Raw genomic sequence first — 20,799 nt, 5'->3', positions numbered from 1 at the left:
AAATTTAACTCAATTTTCAAAAAAGAGTCAAAAAGAGGGAAAATACTTTCCTTCACGAAATGCCTCCAATATAGAAACACATTCTTCAAGTTAAATGTCTAAAACAGCCATCATTCTAATCAGGCAAGTTTGCTGAGAGAAAAGAGCAGAATGTAACTCATACCTCCCTTGCTTTGATTAGGGTCCCATAACTAATCCTCACTTCTACTCCCACAGAGATGGTTACTGGCTTATCTAAATCCATGCTCCAGGAGGGTAAGGTACATAGTGCTTTATCACCTTCCCCAGAGGGATACATGGAGGGAGCATTGGGACCAGGCAGTTTCCTGGTCCTTCTCCAAAATCAAAAGTACAGAATTTTAAGGGAAAAAAATCCTAACTGAACATAAACCTTTTGTTTTACTGCTTTAAAAACACTTGAAGGGAAGGGAGGAAGGGAAGTTGGGCAGCTTTGTAAATTTAAACATCAAAGAAATGCTAAAGGAATGCAATAATGCCCAGATTTCCAATAACCAGGACACTAATTCCTAGATTTTTCTTTAAATAGGAGCAAACCATGACACAGAGGTTAGCACAACTCCTCTCTAAACATTTGAGTGTGAAACGTTTTTATTAATAAAAAGTAGGAGGGAAGAAAAGAAGAGGGAAAGCTGGGGAGTGGCTTTTGTGCATGATTATAAAATAGTTGCCACTTGTTTCATTTTGTGAGTTTACATATCAGGCTATACTTAAAGCTGAATTGCCCACAAGAAGCTAATCGTCAGTTTCTACCCTGATGGCTCACCTTACATTTTTAGGAATCTGACATACGTAGGTGAGAGACTAGTTCTAATACCACTTGAAAACCACCATATGGTTTCAGGCTTCAGGCTTTTTCTCCCTCCATTAAAAGTCCTTCTTCTTTCCCCTTACTCTTTTTTCACAGGTTCTCATTTGCAGCTCTCCTGTTTTCCTTCTTCTCCCCCTCCTCTTCTACATCTTCCTCCTTGCTGCTTTCTCATTTAAACTGTTTAAGTTCTCCATTTTTCTTAAGTGTGGAATTCTGAACTACATAAAGAATACTCTACCCTTAAGATCTGGAAGTGTAAACTATGCCTTTTATTGCATAGCGTAGTGTCAATATAATATTGACTTCATTGATTCACTTTACTGATTCAGTTATCCAAATAACAAATATTCTACATTTAAAAATAAATATTACATTGCTGGTTCAGCTGTCCAAATAAAACCAAATCTCAGAACACAATCATATATCATAAAATGTTATCAATAAATTATAAGAACTATGCTGAAATACAAAGAGATAGCAATTTTCTCGGATCACCGTACCCTGCTTTTATTTTGCAGTCCTCCGTGCTTCAGCTTGGAAAGTTCATGGGTTAAAATATGAAGCTATGGATTTAGCTTTCTGGTGAATCATATGCAAAAGAGTTTTTTTTTTCCCTTTTAATGGAAATGTTAAAATAAATTCCCCCACCACTTATATTACATATCTTTATATTCCCAGAAAAGGAAGAAAGAGATCACTGCAATGGAATCTACTGGAGGTTCCTTAGAATCCTGCCTTCATTAAGAAATATAAACACTACATATTCTGTGCTACATATTCTGTGATGTCTCCATAGCTACTTCTGTCACCATCTAGAAGGATTTTTTTTTCTTTCTCCCCCAGGGAAAGTTATACATAATTGAGTCCTGATTTCTAAAGTCTCTTCATATCTATATTGGGAAATGTGCCAAACTGTCAGCTGGAATCTCACTAGAAAGAACGAGGTACAACCTCTGCTGAATATGAGGGCAATTAGTCAATGGACCCCAGAAAGGTTCAGGGATAAAACATCACGAATCTGACTTTTCCAGAAACCTCCCTATGTGTTCTTTCAGGACAGAGCCTCATCAAACAGAAGAGCTGATTGTATCCCAGGAAATATATTCCCCTAAATGTCTATTTTACATGTTTCCTTTTTGTTATAATCATCACCTCCATTAATACCTACTGTGCTCATTAGTGAGTTTAACATGAATTGGAAATCACACATTATTATGTGAAGTAGAGAAAATATCATAATAAATATAATATACCATATTTATCATATCATAATGTCATATTATGATATCATAGTAAAATATCAAGCCATTCATTCTTACCAAAATCAAAAAAACTTAATGATATAGATATCATTTAAAGTTACGATTTTACCATTTATTTATAGGTGGAATTTACAGTGAATTTTTTAAAGTAGTTTCTTTGCCAGTAGATTCCAAGCTACTACTTAGACGTTAAAAATTTTTCATATTTTAGTATCTAAGAAAGTAAAGCATGTTCACATTTGTTTTGTTCTTATATTTCCACAGTGTCTGTAAGTCAAAGATAATAATGCATGAGTGCATTTTAACACATGGAAAATGGGGTTCATAGTGATACACACAGGGGAAGTATGTAGCTTGATTTTTCACCACTGGTCCAACACTGACTTACCACCGGAACCAATTTCTCCTGCTGCCTGGCCCCAAACACACTCATTATTCTTCTGAATTACAAATAAGAAAAACAGCATTGCCAACCCAAAACAAAACGTAAATGTCAATTTCTCTGGAAGAGGAATCATTAGAGGTATTTTGATCAAGGAAGGTCTAGTCTGATATTCAAGAGCGCTTATCTTGCTCTTACCAGTCACCTTCAAAAATATATTAGAAGGCCAATAATATTATAAGTACATGAAGGTTTGGAAGAAAGAAGCAATCAGTAGTATATATGAAATATTTTAAATGTCCTTTTTGTTTTGAAAAGCATAATATTCTATGTCAAACTTCTTCCCTTTGCCAGAATGATAATAATTAAGGAAAAAATACATGTTTTTTTTAGATTCTCTAGAAATACAAACGTGCAAGTTTAGCAAATTTCACAAAGTGTAGATGAAAAGCCTCTACTGTTTGACCCTCTATACAACACAAAACTTTTTGACAAGATTTAACTTTTATGGTCTAAGTGAAGTTCCACTTACCCAAAATACATATCTACCCTTAAGAAGTAACAGAACAAAAACTCTCAAAAAGTAAAGACATATTTTCTAGGCATAAAATGATATAGGAAGGAGAGAAATTTTGTCTTCTTCCTAAAGTTCAATGGTTCTCAAACTTTAATGTTTGTCACGGTCACCTAGAGGACTTGATAAAACAGATCACTGGGCTTCACCCCAGAGAACTGATTCAGTAGTTCTGGGGTGAGAGCTGAGAAGGCACAGTTCAGCAGGTTTCTAGGTGGTGATGATGGTGATGCCAGTCTGGGATGACACTCTGAGAGCCACTGCATTAACTTAGTCACTTAACTACTTTGGAAGTCTTCCTATGCTTTGTCTGACCTTTCCCAGTGAATATCTTGTGTTCTTCGTGACAGTGTTCTACTGACAAAATGTCACTTCTTAGTTAAGGTATTACCTCGGAATATCTTCATCATCTCTAAGCTGCACACCACTTCTTAGGGTATCACATCACACAAATATTTAATACATGAAAATAAAAATACTGTCACATATGTATTAAATCTTTTGTTCCTAATGTACAGATTTGGCAGGAAAAGAGTAAGATGAAGAAGGTGAAGGCTCACTGGTATCTAAGACTTTTGATTTGATGTTAAAAACAACAAAGTGTGGGTCCAAGTGGACAGCCTCCATCCTCAGGACTTACCTGTGACTGGCGCATCAATATCCAGCAAATTCTTTTCCTGTCGAAGAATCGAAGCCCCCTCTGTGATTATTCTCAACGCAACACTCTCTTCCAGCCTGCCCTCCTTCATGAGATGTGCCTTTAAGATATCCACACGAGGTTTCCCATCGTTATCAAACACTTCTTTTGCCGTAAGCCGGTGACTTGGAGGAAACGGGACAGCTGAAAGCAAAGAGGTCAAATCGTTACATTAGCCAAAACTCCACAGTCAAAGATTCAAGATTCGATAATAACCACCAAATATTCATCCCTATCACTAACCACCTACTGGAGTATTTTAAAAGTCCCCCCATTAAAATATGATCAAGGGCTATCAAGAATTAAAGACTGCCTTCTTCCTATGATTCTAGATGTGATGTGACTGCTGAAAGGAAATTTACATTTCTTCTTCATCCAGTACCTATCTCATGCATCTAGAAGATCCTGACTGAGTGAATAACAAAAAAGAAGAGAGATTTGTTTCTGTTAGGCAATAATCAATTCAGCAAAAGCAAAGAGTTCCTATACATCCATCCTTCTAAGTTTGACTCGGGTAAAGACATTTCTTCACTAAAAAGCAGGCTCCTCTACTGAGATTAGAGGAAGGGGAAAAGACCTTTCAGACCAGATTTGCCCTTCAATGGGAGTTACACCTCTGAGTAAACTGACCCACTGACTCACAGTATAAGGAGAGAGCAGGAATCTGAGGGTGAAAACGCACTGAATATTGAACAGAAACTCAGGGAATCTCTTGAACAGTGAGAGGACTGTATGACATCAGGAGACACAGGTATTTCGGAGTATGATATAATGACAAATTCCATTTGTTGCTCAGACTTAGAGCCAACCATTCTCTCTTCCAGCCGTGCCCCCATGCCTTCTTAACAGCAAGAAGGTCTCTTGTAGCTCCTGCCATTCTTCACATCTCTAAATACATTCATTCACTCATTCAGCCAGAGGATATTCACTAAACTCCTACAACATGCCAGGACGTCCAAAGGTCCACGGTCAGAGACGGTATTATAAAGGTTAAATTTCTGATAAATGGCCACTCAGCCCCTTCAGTGAGGGAAAATCATTATTTCTCCATTTTACATGAGGGTTCATTTACTGGATAACTCAGATCTATTAGAAATATCTGGAAGAAGCACAAACACTGTTTCATGTAACTTTCATCTGCCGTGTGCATTATGTCATATGCGTAAGAACATCTCCATATGAAGCACTTCTCTTAGGTAAAACACTTGATGTTACGGATTAAACCTAGCGCTCTTACCTCCTGAAAGCGTCTCTCAAAGAAGCAGGATTTAGGTTAGACCTATGCCAAGAAATTTTGTGCAATCTAATAGCATAGACTTGTTATCCAAGAGAAATGACAACTACTTAAAAGTCAGGAAATGAACATGTACCGATGGATGCAAGCTTGATTTTCCTAACAATCCAAGCATATCTATTTAACAATGCCTCCAAAGTGAAGTGGCAGTGCAGACTCAATGGACATGCATGAGGCTTTCATGGTCAGATGAACCTGGGTGCAAACCTTGGCTCTGAGCACCCACCAGCTATATGACCTTGGGCAAGCTAAATAACCTCCTTTGGCTTCAGTTACCTCACCTGGAAAGTGGGGATTATATCTATCTGAGGACTGTTCTAATAACTAAAGTAAATAGGACTAGTAGTAGCTATCATTGATAGAGTGTTTATTTTATGCCAGGCATTGTCTGGGTAATAAAGTCAGACACAACAATAAAGCTGTAAGGGGAGGAAGGCATAAGTACAAGTGTTTATATATAAACTTATTTAGTCCCTATAACATTACTGTGGGAGAGAAACTTGAGATTCAAAAATATTAAGCACCTTGCCCAAGATAATCACCTAGTGATTTATACGCAGACCCGCTGAGCGTCAGCCCTGGCACTCTGATGCCAGAATACTTGTGTTAATAGCTACACCACACTACTTCCCAGAAAGTACTTGACCGTGCTTCACAATTAAAAGGTGATGAGTAAACCACTGTCTAGAATTGAAATTCTAATGAATCCCGAGCGGTATTTCTTATAAAGACCACACTTTTATTTTCAAAAATTATTTGGAGTGGCTTGTAGTAGAATAGATATGTAATACAAAAGCAAGAGGTAAAATGAGAGACAAAATGCATTAACACCAAAGCATAGTGTAAAATGAAAGAAAAAGAAAGTTCAAGAATTAAACAAGGAGGAGAAAAAAGAGGCAACGAAGTCACTAGACTTCTGGCACTTGGGCTCTATTTTGTTCATTCTGTTTCTTTGCCCTCCTCCCTTTTTCTTGCCTGACTAACATACACGCTTGTTAAGAAAACATGGAAACATTTCGATGGCCACGTTTCTTTACCTGGGTCTTTATGTTTGGTTTGAAAGTAGAAAATATCTTACCTGGCAACTCCTCAAAATTTCCCAGAGACAGGATGGGGGTGGAAAGGGGGAAACTTCAAAAGGACACTTGGGGTAAGGCCATGAGCTGATTTTTTTTTTTTTTTCAAGTGAGTTCCTAAAGTGTGACTAGGACAACTGTGAAGGTTTAAGTGACTCTGCAAAACTGTCAGGCAAGAATCATAGGAACACAGAAGGGAAGGAGGCTGATTTATTGTCAGGCAGTGGGTCTCTGCCACACACACGCTAGCTGGCCTTTATAAACTTCAGACAGATCAAAGGGTTAAACCTGAAAGAGCTGAAGCATTTAAGAAGATGAGAGGCAAAAGGAGAGCACCCCAGAGAGGGCATCACCTTCACGAATTAGACTTTCTCCAAGTCCCTAGACTCTCTCCAAGGCCAAGATCACTGCCATGACAGATGCTCCCACCCTTTGCTGCAGATCTCTTACCTTCCAGTAATTGCTAATCCTAAGGTAACTGGCTAAGGTAAAGCCACCTGGCACTGAGATATTGGGGCTGGTTCCAAATAAACCGAAGCAAGAAAAAAGAGGACAAAGGCCAATCGAAGGGCTCTATTTCCAAGTGGATGATAGGGACATTGACAAGATGGGCCCCTTTACCAATTAAACAGATGGCAAGGCCTGCAGGGGACCAAGATGGGCAGCAACGATGCCAAAGGGCAAACGCAGAGATGCGGTCAGCCAGAGAGAACTTTTCTGGGACAAAACTAAGCATGGGCTAATATTTGCATTTGTACACTTTTTGGCTTCATAAAGAAAACACCAGCCTTACAAAGGTCACACTTATTTGCTTTCTCTATTCACCTAGAGTCCTACATGCAGACCTGTGCCAAACATTGAGCAAAAACTACTTGGACCAAAGAGTCCAACGTGCTTAGAAAACATTTCTTTCATTAACTCATTGTATAAGTGGCTACACTTGCTATAGCAAAATGGGATTTCCCCTTCCCTCTTTTGCTTTGAGTATGACAAGTTGCTTCCATTTATACATGAGCAGGCCAAGATTGGAAGAATTAAGCTTGTGCATGCTAATAAAAATTCTGAAATAACTGCTGATTTTCGGGCTGATTCTTTCTAAAACAATTTTCTCATAATTGCCTGTTAAGTAAAGAAGACGATATTATAGAAGACTTCTTAGAAGCATCCTAAAAATAGATAGAAACCTTCTCAGCTTTCTCTACTTCACAATTCCCACTCGGTGCCTTTTTTGCGATCGTTGTCAAATAAAACAGCAAAGTAGCTAAAATCCGGGACGTGTAAGTCCTTGACTGACTCCTGCCACAAACCACCAAAGAAGTCTTTAAAGGCAAACAACACACTGGACTAGGGTTGTATTCCCATGTCATTGACTGTGGAAATCTGGCAAAGACTGATTTCCAAACAACAGGTTGGAAATGATATTGTTTCTTTTCTATTTGTTGATGCTACCAGAGAGTTCATCTATCTGATAGGGAGGAAGGTTGAAAGTCTAGGAACCAAAGCCATGGGCATCCAATACTGGCATCCAATTATTGACATTGGCATTCACCAGTAGAGAAATATATTCCAAGTCAGAAAAGGCTTGCAGCCAAGGTATTCCTAGTTCTGGGTTCTGGCTGACTATGGGGGCCACACCTCAGAGTCAGGGGTCCCCTGAGATTTGGGCTAGAGGTCGGTTTTAGACAACCACGAGCTGCCTCAGTAGCCATAAGTGAACTGTATCACTCTGGGGTAGACCGTGGTATCTGAGCTTTCTATTTCTCAACTCTGAGCCACTGCAGCCACTGTTGAAGGAATTCCTACTACTTGATGGGAAATATTCAAGAGTCACTGTCATGGTGATACCTTCACTGGAAGGAAAAGCAGGATAGCTGCTGCCTGACCTCTTCCTGGAATAAATGCTGACAAGAGAGAACCACAGACTTAAGAAAACATTCAACCGAGGGATTTTTCAAACGTTGGTTTGGTTTAAAACAATTTTTTTGCTTCTTTCCTCAAACAAAATGACATCCAGAAATGCAAGTATATCCAAAAGAAAGAAGAGCCTAAAGCAGATTGCTTGTTTCTCTTCTTCCGTACGATGGCAGTTAAGGTGTGCTCACGAAATCCTGGGGCTCTTTGGAGTAAAATTATAAATCTCCCAATTTAGACTGACTGCTGACCCCCTCCTAGTAAACAAAAAGCAACTGAAGTCAAGAGAGAGGATAAGTGAATTGTCCGAGGTCACAGGATTAGTGGGTGACAAAACCAACACTACATTCAGGTCTCCTGGTCTCTCTTCTCGCACTTTACCCTCCAGATCTGTCCGATATGAGGTTGACTGGCCACACATGAGGGCGGCTGAGCACTTGGAAAGTGGCCAGTCCAAACCAAGCCGTGCTGCAAAGCTACAGGATTCCCTGGACTTAGAACACTTGATACAAGGGGGGAAAAAAGATTGTAAAATGTCTCATCAACATTCTTATATTGATTACATGTTTTAATAATAAGATATATTGGGCTAAATAAAATGTACCATTAAAATTAATTCAAACTATTCCTCTTTCCTCCTTTTAATTCCATGACTAGAATATTTAAAATTGCATAAATGGCTTATACTACATTATTATTGAACCGTGATGTATCTTTCTCAACAAGTAAACGAGAACAGGGTGAGTGGAAATTATATTCCTTAATCGTTCTTCTCTTTCAGCTTTGGTTCCTACAAAACCTCAAACTATTTCAAAACCGGTTGCACGTTGGAATTGCTTTTTAAAATGAATGATGCCCAGGCCCTACCTCTAGAGATTCTGATTTAACTCGTCTAGGATAGGGCCAGGGCAGTGGCAGGTTTGTTAAAGAAATCCAGAGTATACTAATGTGAAGTCCAGACTGAGATTCACTGACCTATCTATATCGTTAAGTAAAGATGTACAAAACACCAGGCAGTTTAATTTCCCCCCCAAACATGCTCCACAATGTCAATCATCCACAGCAGGTGCAATGTCTTTGCAAGTCCAGACACGTTTATTTCATCCCTCTCTGTAATCAGAATGCGTCCAGGAACAACACGTGTCCCATATTTCATGTGGCTACTGTCTGCACAGGGCTAAGATACTTATGTCAACACATGTTAAGAGAATAGCTTAAGGATACCACGTGTCAGACACAAAACACATTCTGGCCTGGCCTCCACAGAGTGGCACTCCATCGATTTCCTTCTGGACATCTGTGTATGTCACAAACTTCTTCTAATCAAACCATATCAATCAATCAATTGAGCGGTCGTCAAGCACCTTTAAGCACCTACTCTGTGTCGTATTCCATGCTAGGCAGTGACAAGGGCTGGGGAGAAGTGAGCAAAAGAAAACAAAAACAAGCAGAGCCAGACTCTGAAGAACTTACATGTGGTAAAATTATGAGTTTTTGCTTGGGATAGATGGGAAACTGTTAAACCGCAAAACCTAAGGGCAAAATTTAAAGAAAATGACAGACAATATAAGCAGTAAGAAAAAAAAAGTGTCTTTATCTACCTTAAAGTTATGCCTGGGTTCCTAGAAACTCTTAGATGCAGTCACCCATTTCTTTTGTCTAAAGTATATAATAAATATCTAATTTTTTAGATGACTCTGAAAGAGGAGGCTCTGTCTTGAAGGTAAGTAATGAAAATAGAATATGCTAATCGTAAGGTACTATATTCCAGCTACAATATACATAAGTACCTCCATCATCAGTAATTAAAATATGTGGAATCTGATCCTACTTCTGAACAGAGTGATGGGGTACATAAAAGGAAATACTAGTGACTTTTCACTAAATTTTCTTTGGGTTCTAACACAGAGAAATTAGGTTTGACTTATATTCTTCTGGGTTAAAAAAAATTCTATCAGTATGGGGATACATGTTTATCCATGCACAGAATGTCTATATGCAAAGATATACAAAACATGTTGTGTGGGAAAGATAGCTTAAAAATTAACCACAGCTAGCCTCTAAGAAAAACTATAGAAAGGTATTTATTAGAGTCCTACTTATGCTACTGCTGTGGATACTCATCACTTGTTTGTTTGAAAGCCTCTGGCTTTTATTATAGATATTAATGCCTGTCGAATTAAAATATGCTTGCCCAGCTCAAGTGCAGTTGAATATTAATTTTGTAAACAGAAACATTAACCTTGTAAACAGAAACATCCGGTCCCACTTAAGCTAAAAAAATTCTTCACAGTAGGTTTACAAACTTCAATTCATTAATTTACTGGTGTTTTTTTTCTTTTTTCCCCCTACTGCTATCACGACTTTATTCATCCTTAGCAGAGACATCTTTACCCACCCTCTCTGAATACAACCACACAGATCCTGAGCTTTAAAATGTATTCAATTATTAGACACAGTATGTGTACTGATCATTTCACTAGCAAACTGAATACCCCATCTGGTTTTCCTGAATGTTTACGTGCAAATATAGCACAGTGGTATTTTATGTAACATCCCCAAAGTGTTAATAAAAGAGCACTACAGTACTCGAAACACTTATTAAAATAAGCAATTTTTTTCCTATGACTTACAGAACATATATTTTACACAGTAATTTTTGAAACTAAATCTGAAATGTGCTAAAGCAATTCTGTAAGATCAGACACAAATTAATGAAAATAAATATTGTTCCAACAACAAAGAATTAATAATTAATTAGTGAAAATGAGTACCTTAACAGTACAATCAGAGCTTCTTTTTATTGTCTGTTTCAAAATAATTTTCATGTAAGTGTTTCTTGATGTACAGCTACCCCCTAACCTTTCCATGTACAGCTTTTCTTATTTCCTGGCTGCTACCCTCAGTCTTGAGTCTAAGGACTCAAGGACATAGTCCACAACCCTCTCCACATGAAGTCTTGGGTTGTTCTATCACAAAACTCCTTTGAAGTTTTGATATTTTGGTTAGTTCATTTAATTACCAGAAAAACTGCAAGTGGCTTACATAATGAATTATGTAATAATGACTCAACATGAAAGATTATTTAACAAAAGTCTCAAGTTTCAAAATATTTCAGAATTACTGTGAGGCTTAAATAAAATCTGATTTTTCAGTGAAAATTTAAAAGTTCTACGCACAAGTCCTGTGACTAACATGCCGGTCAGGCCAATCACAAATTATTTTATACATGTACAAGATAAAAGCAAAATTACATTTACTGGTTTTGATACATGATATCAAATGTTTAGATTAAACCAAGAATTTAAATTAAATATTAAATGTTTTAACTTAGATATGTAAATTAAATTATATATTTTTAAATGTCTTAATATGTAATTGAAGATGTGTTGTTTAATAAGGGTCTACTCTATTGTGTGTTTTGTTCTGTTTTGTTCAGTTTTAAATAAAGACAGACATAACATTTACAGCAGTATGTACTCCAGCTATACTGGATCTTGGAACTAGATAAAACGATTACAGCAGTATTTTCAGCAAATGGTATTTATAGTAATCTCTGGAATAGTAAATTTACAGTAATGCATAAAATTCCACTCACTTGGATACATTTACATAGAGGGCTTTTTACTTATTTATTTTTTGCCTTGAACATTTTCTTCTTCTCTGGAGACATATGTCACAGGAAGAGATAAAATCAAGCAACAAACAAGATACTTTTAAGACAAGTTGAATTTATCTCCCAAGCAAGCAGGTCCCTACGAACATGATAATCAGCCCTTAGGAATGAAGAGTATCCAGGGATTCTAAAACTTTATTTAACCCGAGACACACTTCATCACTCAGAAATCCTCCACTCCATGGCCTGAGACATGAAATATAAGGAAGGACTTCACCTGAATTGAACTATTTGATCAGAAATTCCTTAATAAATATAAATCTGTGTATTGAAAACAGCGAACCTGCAAAGTATAATGTGTGCATTCTTAGTCTTCAATCCTAAACTTATAAGTTAATATGAAAAAAATCAATCTGTGCCCACACACAATTCTTTCCTTTCAAGTTCATCATTCAGCTGGAGATGCCCACACATTTTCTATGCCCACGTGCCCGCCCTCGGTCCCCATCCCCTGTAGTTGAAACACCTACGGGCGTCAGAATAATTTTTTTAAATGAACAGACTCTCTCTTCTTTGAAAGATCTTGATGAAATGGCAAATCTATGACACAAATGATATCGAATGATGTAAATCCTAAGTGGCAATTTAAGAATGTTACCACTTTTGCATATAAAGGGTGATCGTTTAAAAAAATAATGAATCTGGCATATAGCCTTATATCTGTGTGCCACAGTGAAGCAAAGATTGAAATACTCTGCCTCAGAGTCACCCTCCAGAGAGCCAAGGGCAGGAGCTAAATTCCCAGGTTTGCATTTAATTGCCCCTGCCCTCGCTCTGTGCTCCCTACTCCCCGTGGGCTCAATCATGAAGCATCAGGACCTCTGGGCCTCCCCATGTTCTAGTAATGCTTACACTGGTTGCTTTACTCTGATGACCGGAGACCTGCTCTCATCCACTCTCTCTGGTCTCCCATTTCTAAGAACGACCCACTCCTGTGAATAATACAGAAGCATACAGGAGGTCCCAATTCTCAGCACCTCAAATATGTACCCCACGAATCATAATCTTCACACATCTATTTAAAAACTGGAATGCTTTAGTGAATACCACCCACAAATGTACCCTCTCAAACTTCATTTTCATATGTTTCGTTTATCCTTAAAATGTCCTTGTCAATTCTGATTTTAAATCACATATGCATTTCTCAGCCTATGAAATGGAAAATGTCTGATATCATAATAAAGCTGCAACAGACTGCATTCCCTTCCTCCATAAAGAAACACTCTTAAGAAAGATTTTCCACTCGTAAACAGCGCATATTTTGTGCATAAAGAACATTCTCAAAGAACTAAGGAAACAGGTTGCTGGGATTATAATGTCAATTGCAAATTGACAGGCAACACCAAATTTCACTCTTTAAATGAGTCAATTAATCACCACTATTTGAAAAACATCAGAATAATTCTAATAATAAGTAGAAAGATTAACAATCGAGTGCCACCAAAGGTTCAAGTCCAGTACCCTGGCATTTGATATTCAATCAATATGTTTTTGAGTGAATGCAAAAATGAATGAACTTCTTTTTTCTCCTTGTTCACTCAGATGGGGGTAAAATTTCTGTGGTACTAGAAGTACAGATGGTCCCCAATTTACAATGGTTCAACTTACAATTTTTCAATTTTTCAACTTTACCATGATAACCAAACACATGTATTCAGCAGAAACTGTACTTCTAACTTTGAATTTTGATCTCTCCCAAGGCTAGTGATCTACAGTACACTACTCTTTTTGATCCATAGCTCCCAGTCAGCCAAGCAATAATGATACACTTACAACCACTCTGTTTTTCACTTTCAGTGCAGTATTCAATAAATTATGTGAGATATTCAACACTTTATTATAAAAATAGGCTTTGTGTCAGATGATTTTGCCCAACGTTGACTAATGTACATGTTCTGAGCACACTTATGGTAGGCTAGACTAGCCTATGGTATTTGGTAGGTTAGAGGTATGTACTAAATGAATTTTCAACTTATGTTGATATTTTTGACTTAGGATGGGTTTATTGGGAAATAACCCTATCACAAGTCGAGGAAGATCTGTAGTTTAAGAAGAGAGAAAAGAAAAAAATGGCTTTGTTCAGATCTAAAAGTATGTATGGAATTATAAAAAGAACAGTCAATGGCCAAAATAACTCAAACTGAAAACTTCATTTAGTAAATGTGTCTTTAGAAGTGCTCATTACAGGAAAGAGATCAAGTCTGTCAGATGTATGTTTCATCCCAAGATGGAACATACAGACATGGTCAAAAGTGAGCAACAGAGAAAATTGAAAAGGGAAGGGGAAACAATCACTACAAAAAGTTTGAAGTACTGAATGTTTTAATCCCACATGTGATTACAGGATCATATATAAAACTTGTTGTTATCTGTGATGTAAAATTAACCCAACAACAATAAAAACAATACCATATCAGTACAATAGTATTTTGGTGCTTTTAAGCTTATAAAGCACTATTCTCTGGAATTTCAGAAAGACATTCAAACATTTCCTTTAAAAAGAACATTTTCTAGTTTAGAAGAATGCTATTAATATGTATTACTGAATTTACTGAAGTATGCTTCAGTAAAAAAAGACTTTGTTTTAACTGTTAAACTCGAAATATCTGAGACTTAATAGACTAACACTTTCTCAGCATTCCTAAGGGTCAGAAGTAGCTCAGGACTTTCCTTCCCATCTTTTTAGTATCTGTTTGACAAACTATCACTACCAGTCAGAATGAATTCAAATCTTATTTGTAGACACAAATGAAAAATTTATTGTAAAATGTAGCAGTCAAGAATAGCTAGAAACTAGGTTATCTAACTCATTCTAAGCACATATAGAATGATAAACAGAGCAACATAATTCCCATGATATAAGACTTTGGGTTATGGTTCCCTAAAACATTTTAAAAGCTTCAGTCCCATAAATTTTTCACTACCCAAGTTCAAGACACTCATTTGGGCATGATGGTGAATCATTTAGGCAACACTGTGAATGCTTTTCTTAAAGTTACATGTGCCGAATTCACAACTGGCAGGCTCATTTAGAAACATAGTATTTTTTTTATTACCACATCATTTAAAATCTTTCCTTGCCTTAAATCCCTACTCAAGAAATAATCACGATTAAATATATAACTAACAGATTAATACAAATGTAAGATAAAGGATATATCCACACACACACAAATCAAATGGTGAAAGAGTGTACGTTACTCTAACAATGGAGTTGTGTGTGTGCTCTTTAAATCCCTTGATCCACGATAATGCTCCACTTATTCAGAGCTCTGGTTCCCATCATCTTCACCAACAACAGTTCAATTACACACCCAGAGGTAATCAAAAACTGAGCTGGAATGAGAACACTCACCAGAAAATCTGTGCCCATTACCCCATAGGAAAGGAATGGAGGCATTCTCAGAATACTAAATAGAAAAGGACGGTGGCCGGCCATAACTAAGCATCCCTGTATAGAGTTCCATATTTCACTACAGACCTAGAGGATATCAGGGCATATCCATGGTGTTCATAATGGTACACATTCCACACTTCATAAGCATCTTATTCCAGATTACTGGACAATACACTGTTACAAAGTGGAAAAGGTATAATACAATTTTGATATGCTTTCATTAAGTAGAATTTTCAATAATTTAGTGTTTAAAAGAGATATGTCTCAGTTATGTGATAATTTCACCTTCAGTGAAATGTCTCCTTCCCTAATCAGAGCATATACATGAAGGTTTATGTATATTGTCAATTATTTTTAGAAATATAAATGGTCCTCATTCCCAAAAATGTGCGTTTAGTCATTCATGATGAAACTCAAAATAGCCTTTGATTTGCTAATACTCTATATATCGGGTGTATTTTTTAAGTGATATATAGGGTACACACATTAAGTACTGAAGAAAGAAGAATGTCATAAAGATTTTATCTATTACATAAATGCAAACTAACTAAAAGCAACTTTCTTTTGTAAGTCTGAAGTCTGAGAAAATATAGAAACCTCTAAAGCTGTTTTTCTGATAACATTCTTCCTCTAAACTAACTGGTTAATAACATCATGATTTTTGTACATTTGTACAAAGAAATAATTTATACTTTTGAAATGGAGACTTTAACTTTACTCCAAGTGGAGTAAAAGTTCAGGGGAAGTTGAAGGAAAAGGAGAAAGAAAGAAAAGAATGGATTCTCATCACTTCGGGAAGATAAACTTGAGTTCAGCTCACCAAACTGCCAAGTTAGATTGTATTTAAAAAAAATCAAATCCTAAATAGCATGTGAATTTTACTAGAGCAATTTCCCATAGGTATTGGCAATGTTTACTCCCCACATAGTCAAGGGGGACCCAATTATTACTCTCACACCAAATGATAAACAAAACAAATGATAATCAGTCACCCATCCTCTTCTGACTCCCTTACCTCTAGACTCTTAATTACCCTAAGGGTTTCCATGCTCAAGAGACAAAAAAGGGTCCTAGGAGCAAAGGATCTGGCTCTCCACAAGAGGCCATTTCAGTTGCATTTTGCAAATACGACTGATCTTTTTTTTTTTTTAATGCAAATAATGTTCCCATCCCAGATACAGTTATTCAAATAACAAACTATTTGTGAATTAACACAGAATGATATGGATAAGTGGAGACTATCTACTGGCCAGAAGGTCTACTAACACTTTTGTACTCAAGCAACAAAGTAAGGAAATTTCACTGAAATTATTTATTTACATATATTCATACAGCAAGGACATAAAGTTGATTAAAGTTTATCAAGAACTTCCCAAAATTATAATTTTGCAAAAATTAGTAACCAAAGAGCAGGTATCTAAAGAAAGTGAAATATTAGGGCTTTCCTGGTGGCCCGGTGGTTAAGAATCTGCCTGCCAGTGTAGGGGAGACGGGTTTGAGCCCTGGTCCGGGAAGATCCCACATGCTGCAGAGTAACTAAGCCCGTGTGCCACAACTACTGAGCCTGCGCTCTAGAGCCAGAGAGCCACAACTACTGAAGCCTACGCGCCTGAAGCCCGTGCTCCGCAACAAGAGAAGCCACCGCAATGACAAGCCCGCGCACCGCAACAAAGAGTAGCCCCTGCTTGCTGCAACTAGAGAACGTCCACGCACAGCAATGAAGACCCAACGCAGCCAAAAATAAATAAATAAATTTATTTAAAAAAAGGAAAGTAAAATATTAAAAAGTATGACTACTGAAAGAAAACATAGAAAACAAAACAAACACAAAGTAAAAACAAACTGTAGACTTATGAAAATATACAATTATTACAAGGGAGGAAAACCAAGCTGTGTAAAGCATCAAATAAATTAAAGGGTTTGTGAAACTGCTGAAATTCTGTAGCAATGTCATATGTTGCACACATTTCTGGAAAGAAGGCCCACAATTTAATAGATTCTCAAAAGGATCCCTGACCCAAAGAGGCTACTAAGATCTTCTCTAACATGGCTTCCTCACCATTACTATGGTGACCATTCTAGTTTAATTCCTCAATACAGTCTTATCTAGATTATGAAGATAATGATCAGACTATTTCTTTAATTCTCCAGTTACCAACCCTTAATACATCTTATCCCCACACCCTATAGTTTGGCCATACCCAGTTACACAATACATATTCTAAGTATTCCATGTAACCTTATACCTTTCTTCAAGCCTTTCAGAGATAGTAAGGCAAAGGGGCTAAAAGCACAAACTCAGAAGCCAAAATGCCTGGGTTTACATCCCAACTTCACCAACTGTATGATGTTGGGTGAGTTATTTAGTTGCTTGAGGATTAAATAAACTAATATTTGTAAAGTGCTTGGAACATTACTGGCATAGCAAATACTTCCTAATTAGTCCTTATGATTAACAAATGCCTTGCTTACCTACTTAAGCATGCAACTTCCTAATCATCCCCATTCAAACGTCACAACTTCTGCAAAGATGCAAAGCCTGCTTTCCATCTAAACCTCCACATCCTTGAGAATCAAACACTTAATAACATGTCCTTCAATTGCCAAACACAGGGCTTTGCTTTGTCTTTTTTATTTTTTGTTTTTTTGTTTTCTGCGGTATGCAGGCCTCTCACTGTTGTGGCCTCTCCCGTTGTGGAGCAGACTCCGGACTCGAAGGCTCAGCGGCCATGGCTCATGGGCCCAGCGGCTCCGCGGCATGTGGGATCTTCCCGGACCGGGGCACGAACCCGTGTCCCCTGCATCTGCATCGGCAGGCGGACTCTCAACCACTGCGCCACCAGGGAAGCCCTGCTTTGTCTTTTTACTTTGTGTTTGCCTTGTGTTTATTTTTTTGCCCTAAAAACACACAGCACTTGCTGTTTGTATTAATTTTCATACTTTTGTACTCATAAGACTCCTCACAAATCATTAGAAGACTTGATGCTAAATTCAATAACTGTGTACGAATCTGAAATTATGATCGTAAATATCATGAATTTCACCCCCTAGTTTTCTAGTTGAAGAAACTGAGGCTTAAAGAGAATAAGAGTAGTAGTGATAATAATAATAATTAAAACAATAATAAAATAATCATTAACACACAGCACTTCCTATATCCTAGACACCCTTCTAAACACTTTATACTGCATGTGTTAACGTCATAAAAATCCTAAGATGTGGATACTGCTAATCTACTTTTCATATGCAAGAATTCAAGGCACAAAGAAATTAAATGACTTTACCAAGTCCACATAGCAAATAACTAGGAGACACCAGGGCTCATATGAGGACCCCGACTCTAGAGTTGTGCTTTTAATCCTTGCTACCATGCCTCTATAGATAAGAGGTGACTTACCCAATAATCCAAAGATAATTAGAGGCAAAGCCTGAAGTCATATCCAGTTCTCTGGATTCCCTGAACCATGTTCTTTCTTTTTGAGTTCATTATTCCCTACCCAGAATGGACATGGCAAGCAATCAAAAAAAAAAAAAAAAAAAAACTTTCCAATGATTTACTGATATACGATTCACATCTCATCACATAATTCTCTAAACCCAATAATATTTATCCTGAATGTGCAGTCTGCTCCTTGAACATCCTAATTTGGCTCTTCTCTCTTATCTAATTGTTCCCAACTTGAAAGAGACCAAAATAGTACAAGGAACAGCTAGTTCAGTATTCAGCTTATGAAAGGTACAAGGCCTTAGCTGTAATTTGGTTTTTGATGGGTTGGTCAAGAAGTAAAACTATCATTTACACTTGGCTTATTTATACCTCCAGTGTTTCCACATATGAGCTTTGAACTTGAATCCCATCCAAAACTCAAAAGTTTTCCATCAATGACTGTGGGCTGCCTCTCAGTCCAGCCTGTGATTTTGCTAAAAAATGTGCCCCCCCAACCTTTACTCCTTTAAAAGACTAGTTAGTGCAGCTGCCATTGACAATTTTCAGTCATATGGAGCAGAATCCGAGCTCTAAATGACAGTAAGTGTAGCAGTGACGAGTTCTAAAGTACCTAATCACCTATCTTCACATTCTGGCTTAAACGGCTATGGGTCCTTAAGAAATGCTTGAGAAACCACAGTTTCCTTACCTGTAACATGGAGATATTTACATAACCAAGAGGCATTTAAAAGGATTAAATGAGACATACTTGCAAAAGTGCTTAGTGCAATACTTAGTGGGAAGTATGAACTCAAATTTAAGTTTGTTTGTTTGTTGTTGTTTTTTTCGGTACGCGGGCCTCTCACTGTTTTGGCCTCTCCCACTGCGGAGCACAGGCTCCGGACGCGCAGGCTCAGCGGCCATTGCTCACGGGCCTAACCGCTCCGCGGCATGTGGGATCTTCCCGGACCGGGGCACGAACCCGTGTCCCCTGCATCGGCAGGTGGACTCTCAACCACTGCGCCACCAGGGAAGCCCAGTATTTTTTATTATTTGTTATTATTGTGCTTCAGTGAATTCCCACAGGATTTCTGTAGTTTCATATGCCAGCATTTTGTTGTATCACCTGAAAACTCTCATTTACACTTGGCTTATTTATACCTCAAAAAAACCCCAAAAACCAAGTATCATGTAAGTGTTTCTATCATATTTGGGGTCCAGCAGAGAGAAACTTATCTTGCCAATTGACATTAAATATGGCCCCAAGAGGGCTGTCTAATCAAGAACCAAATTCATCGTCATGGGCAGGTATGAAATTCTTACTATGAGTTTAATGTGACCTTAGTGGAAGGTTCAGAAGAGTAATTCACATAAGAACCCCAGAGACTACTGGGCCTTCTAAGAACATCAGATTTTACATAAATAGCAGCATTTACCAAAGACAGTTCCTAGATAATAGGTGTTTTATAAAATAAAGCATTTCTGGAGGAGAAAAAAAGCTCTGGAACACCTGTTAAACATGGTTAAAGGGACTTATTTATGGCAAGTTTTCTCACAGAGTTGAACATGCTATTATGTCTGGTGACTATCTAGCAGGGAGATCAATCATGCCTCAACTCCCAATTATTTTTCTATAAAACTGTCTTCTTGACATATGTTTTGTCAAAACCTACTATAAACAAATAACCAATTCAACTATTTTGACAAAGTGAGTCTGTCAGTTCACACAAACATGAATATTCAATAATAGAGGGTATCAGTAAAATTGGCCAAAAAATTTTAATCAAAATCATAAACATGCTAGTTTAAGCTGAGGACACACTGTATGTGTCTAACAATTTCGAAAAAAACAGTGTAAAATCAGCTTATTTCTGATGTCTCCTTACTCATATATGTACCTTACTGAACAGTGTATGACCATGCAATAAAAGTTCACATTTTTACTCTACAATTAAGGAAGAAGGAAACCAAAAAATTCCGACCAAAGGAAAGAAAACCTTTGGTTTTTGACATTGATAGGACTGCCACAGCCGCAGGCATCTCCCCTGTCTTCCCTCCACTTTCAGACCTAATGTTTGGCATTCTAGATCCACGATCTGGGGGCCACACCAACCTTTCAACATGCCAGTCAGATACAACAAAAATTAGCAATCATTTAAGTGTTTGCTCAAATTAATTACAAGGGATTTTTGCACTCAAATAAAAGATTTGCTCCTTCTTATTTTAGAGGCTTCAGTTAAAGAAGTCTGGGTTGGGCTTCCCTGGTGGCGCAGT

General features: G+C 37.5%; 1 protein-coding gene across 2 annotated transcripts in view; it reads right to left on the bottom strand.

The window, feature by feature from the left end:
• The window catches only part of PPP3CA (protein phosphatase 3 catalytic subunit alpha), a 295,701-nt gene that overhangs the window by 148,635 nt on the left and 126,267 nt on the right, over positions 1-20,799 (bottom strand). For both annotated transcript variants that reach the window (XM_019926474.3, XM_073805565.1), the window contains exon 2: positions 3,688-3,888. In XM_019926474.3, the coding sequence (XP_019782033.1) occupies positions 3,688-3,888 (201 nt within the window). The remainder of the gene's footprint in view (positions 1-3,687; positions 3,889-20,799) is intronic.

The sequence above is a fragment of the Tursiops truncatus genome, chromosome 5 (assembly GCF_011762595.2).
Source record: "Tursiops truncatus isolate mTurTru1 chromosome 5, mTurTru1.mat.Y, whole genome shotgun sequence".
Classification (NCBI taxonomy): Eukaryota; Metazoa; Chordata; class Mammalia; order Artiodactyla; family Delphinidae; genus Tursiops; species Tursiops truncatus.
Note: the sequence above shows the minus strand (reverse complement) of the source record. Positions and strands in the feature narration are given on the sequence as shown.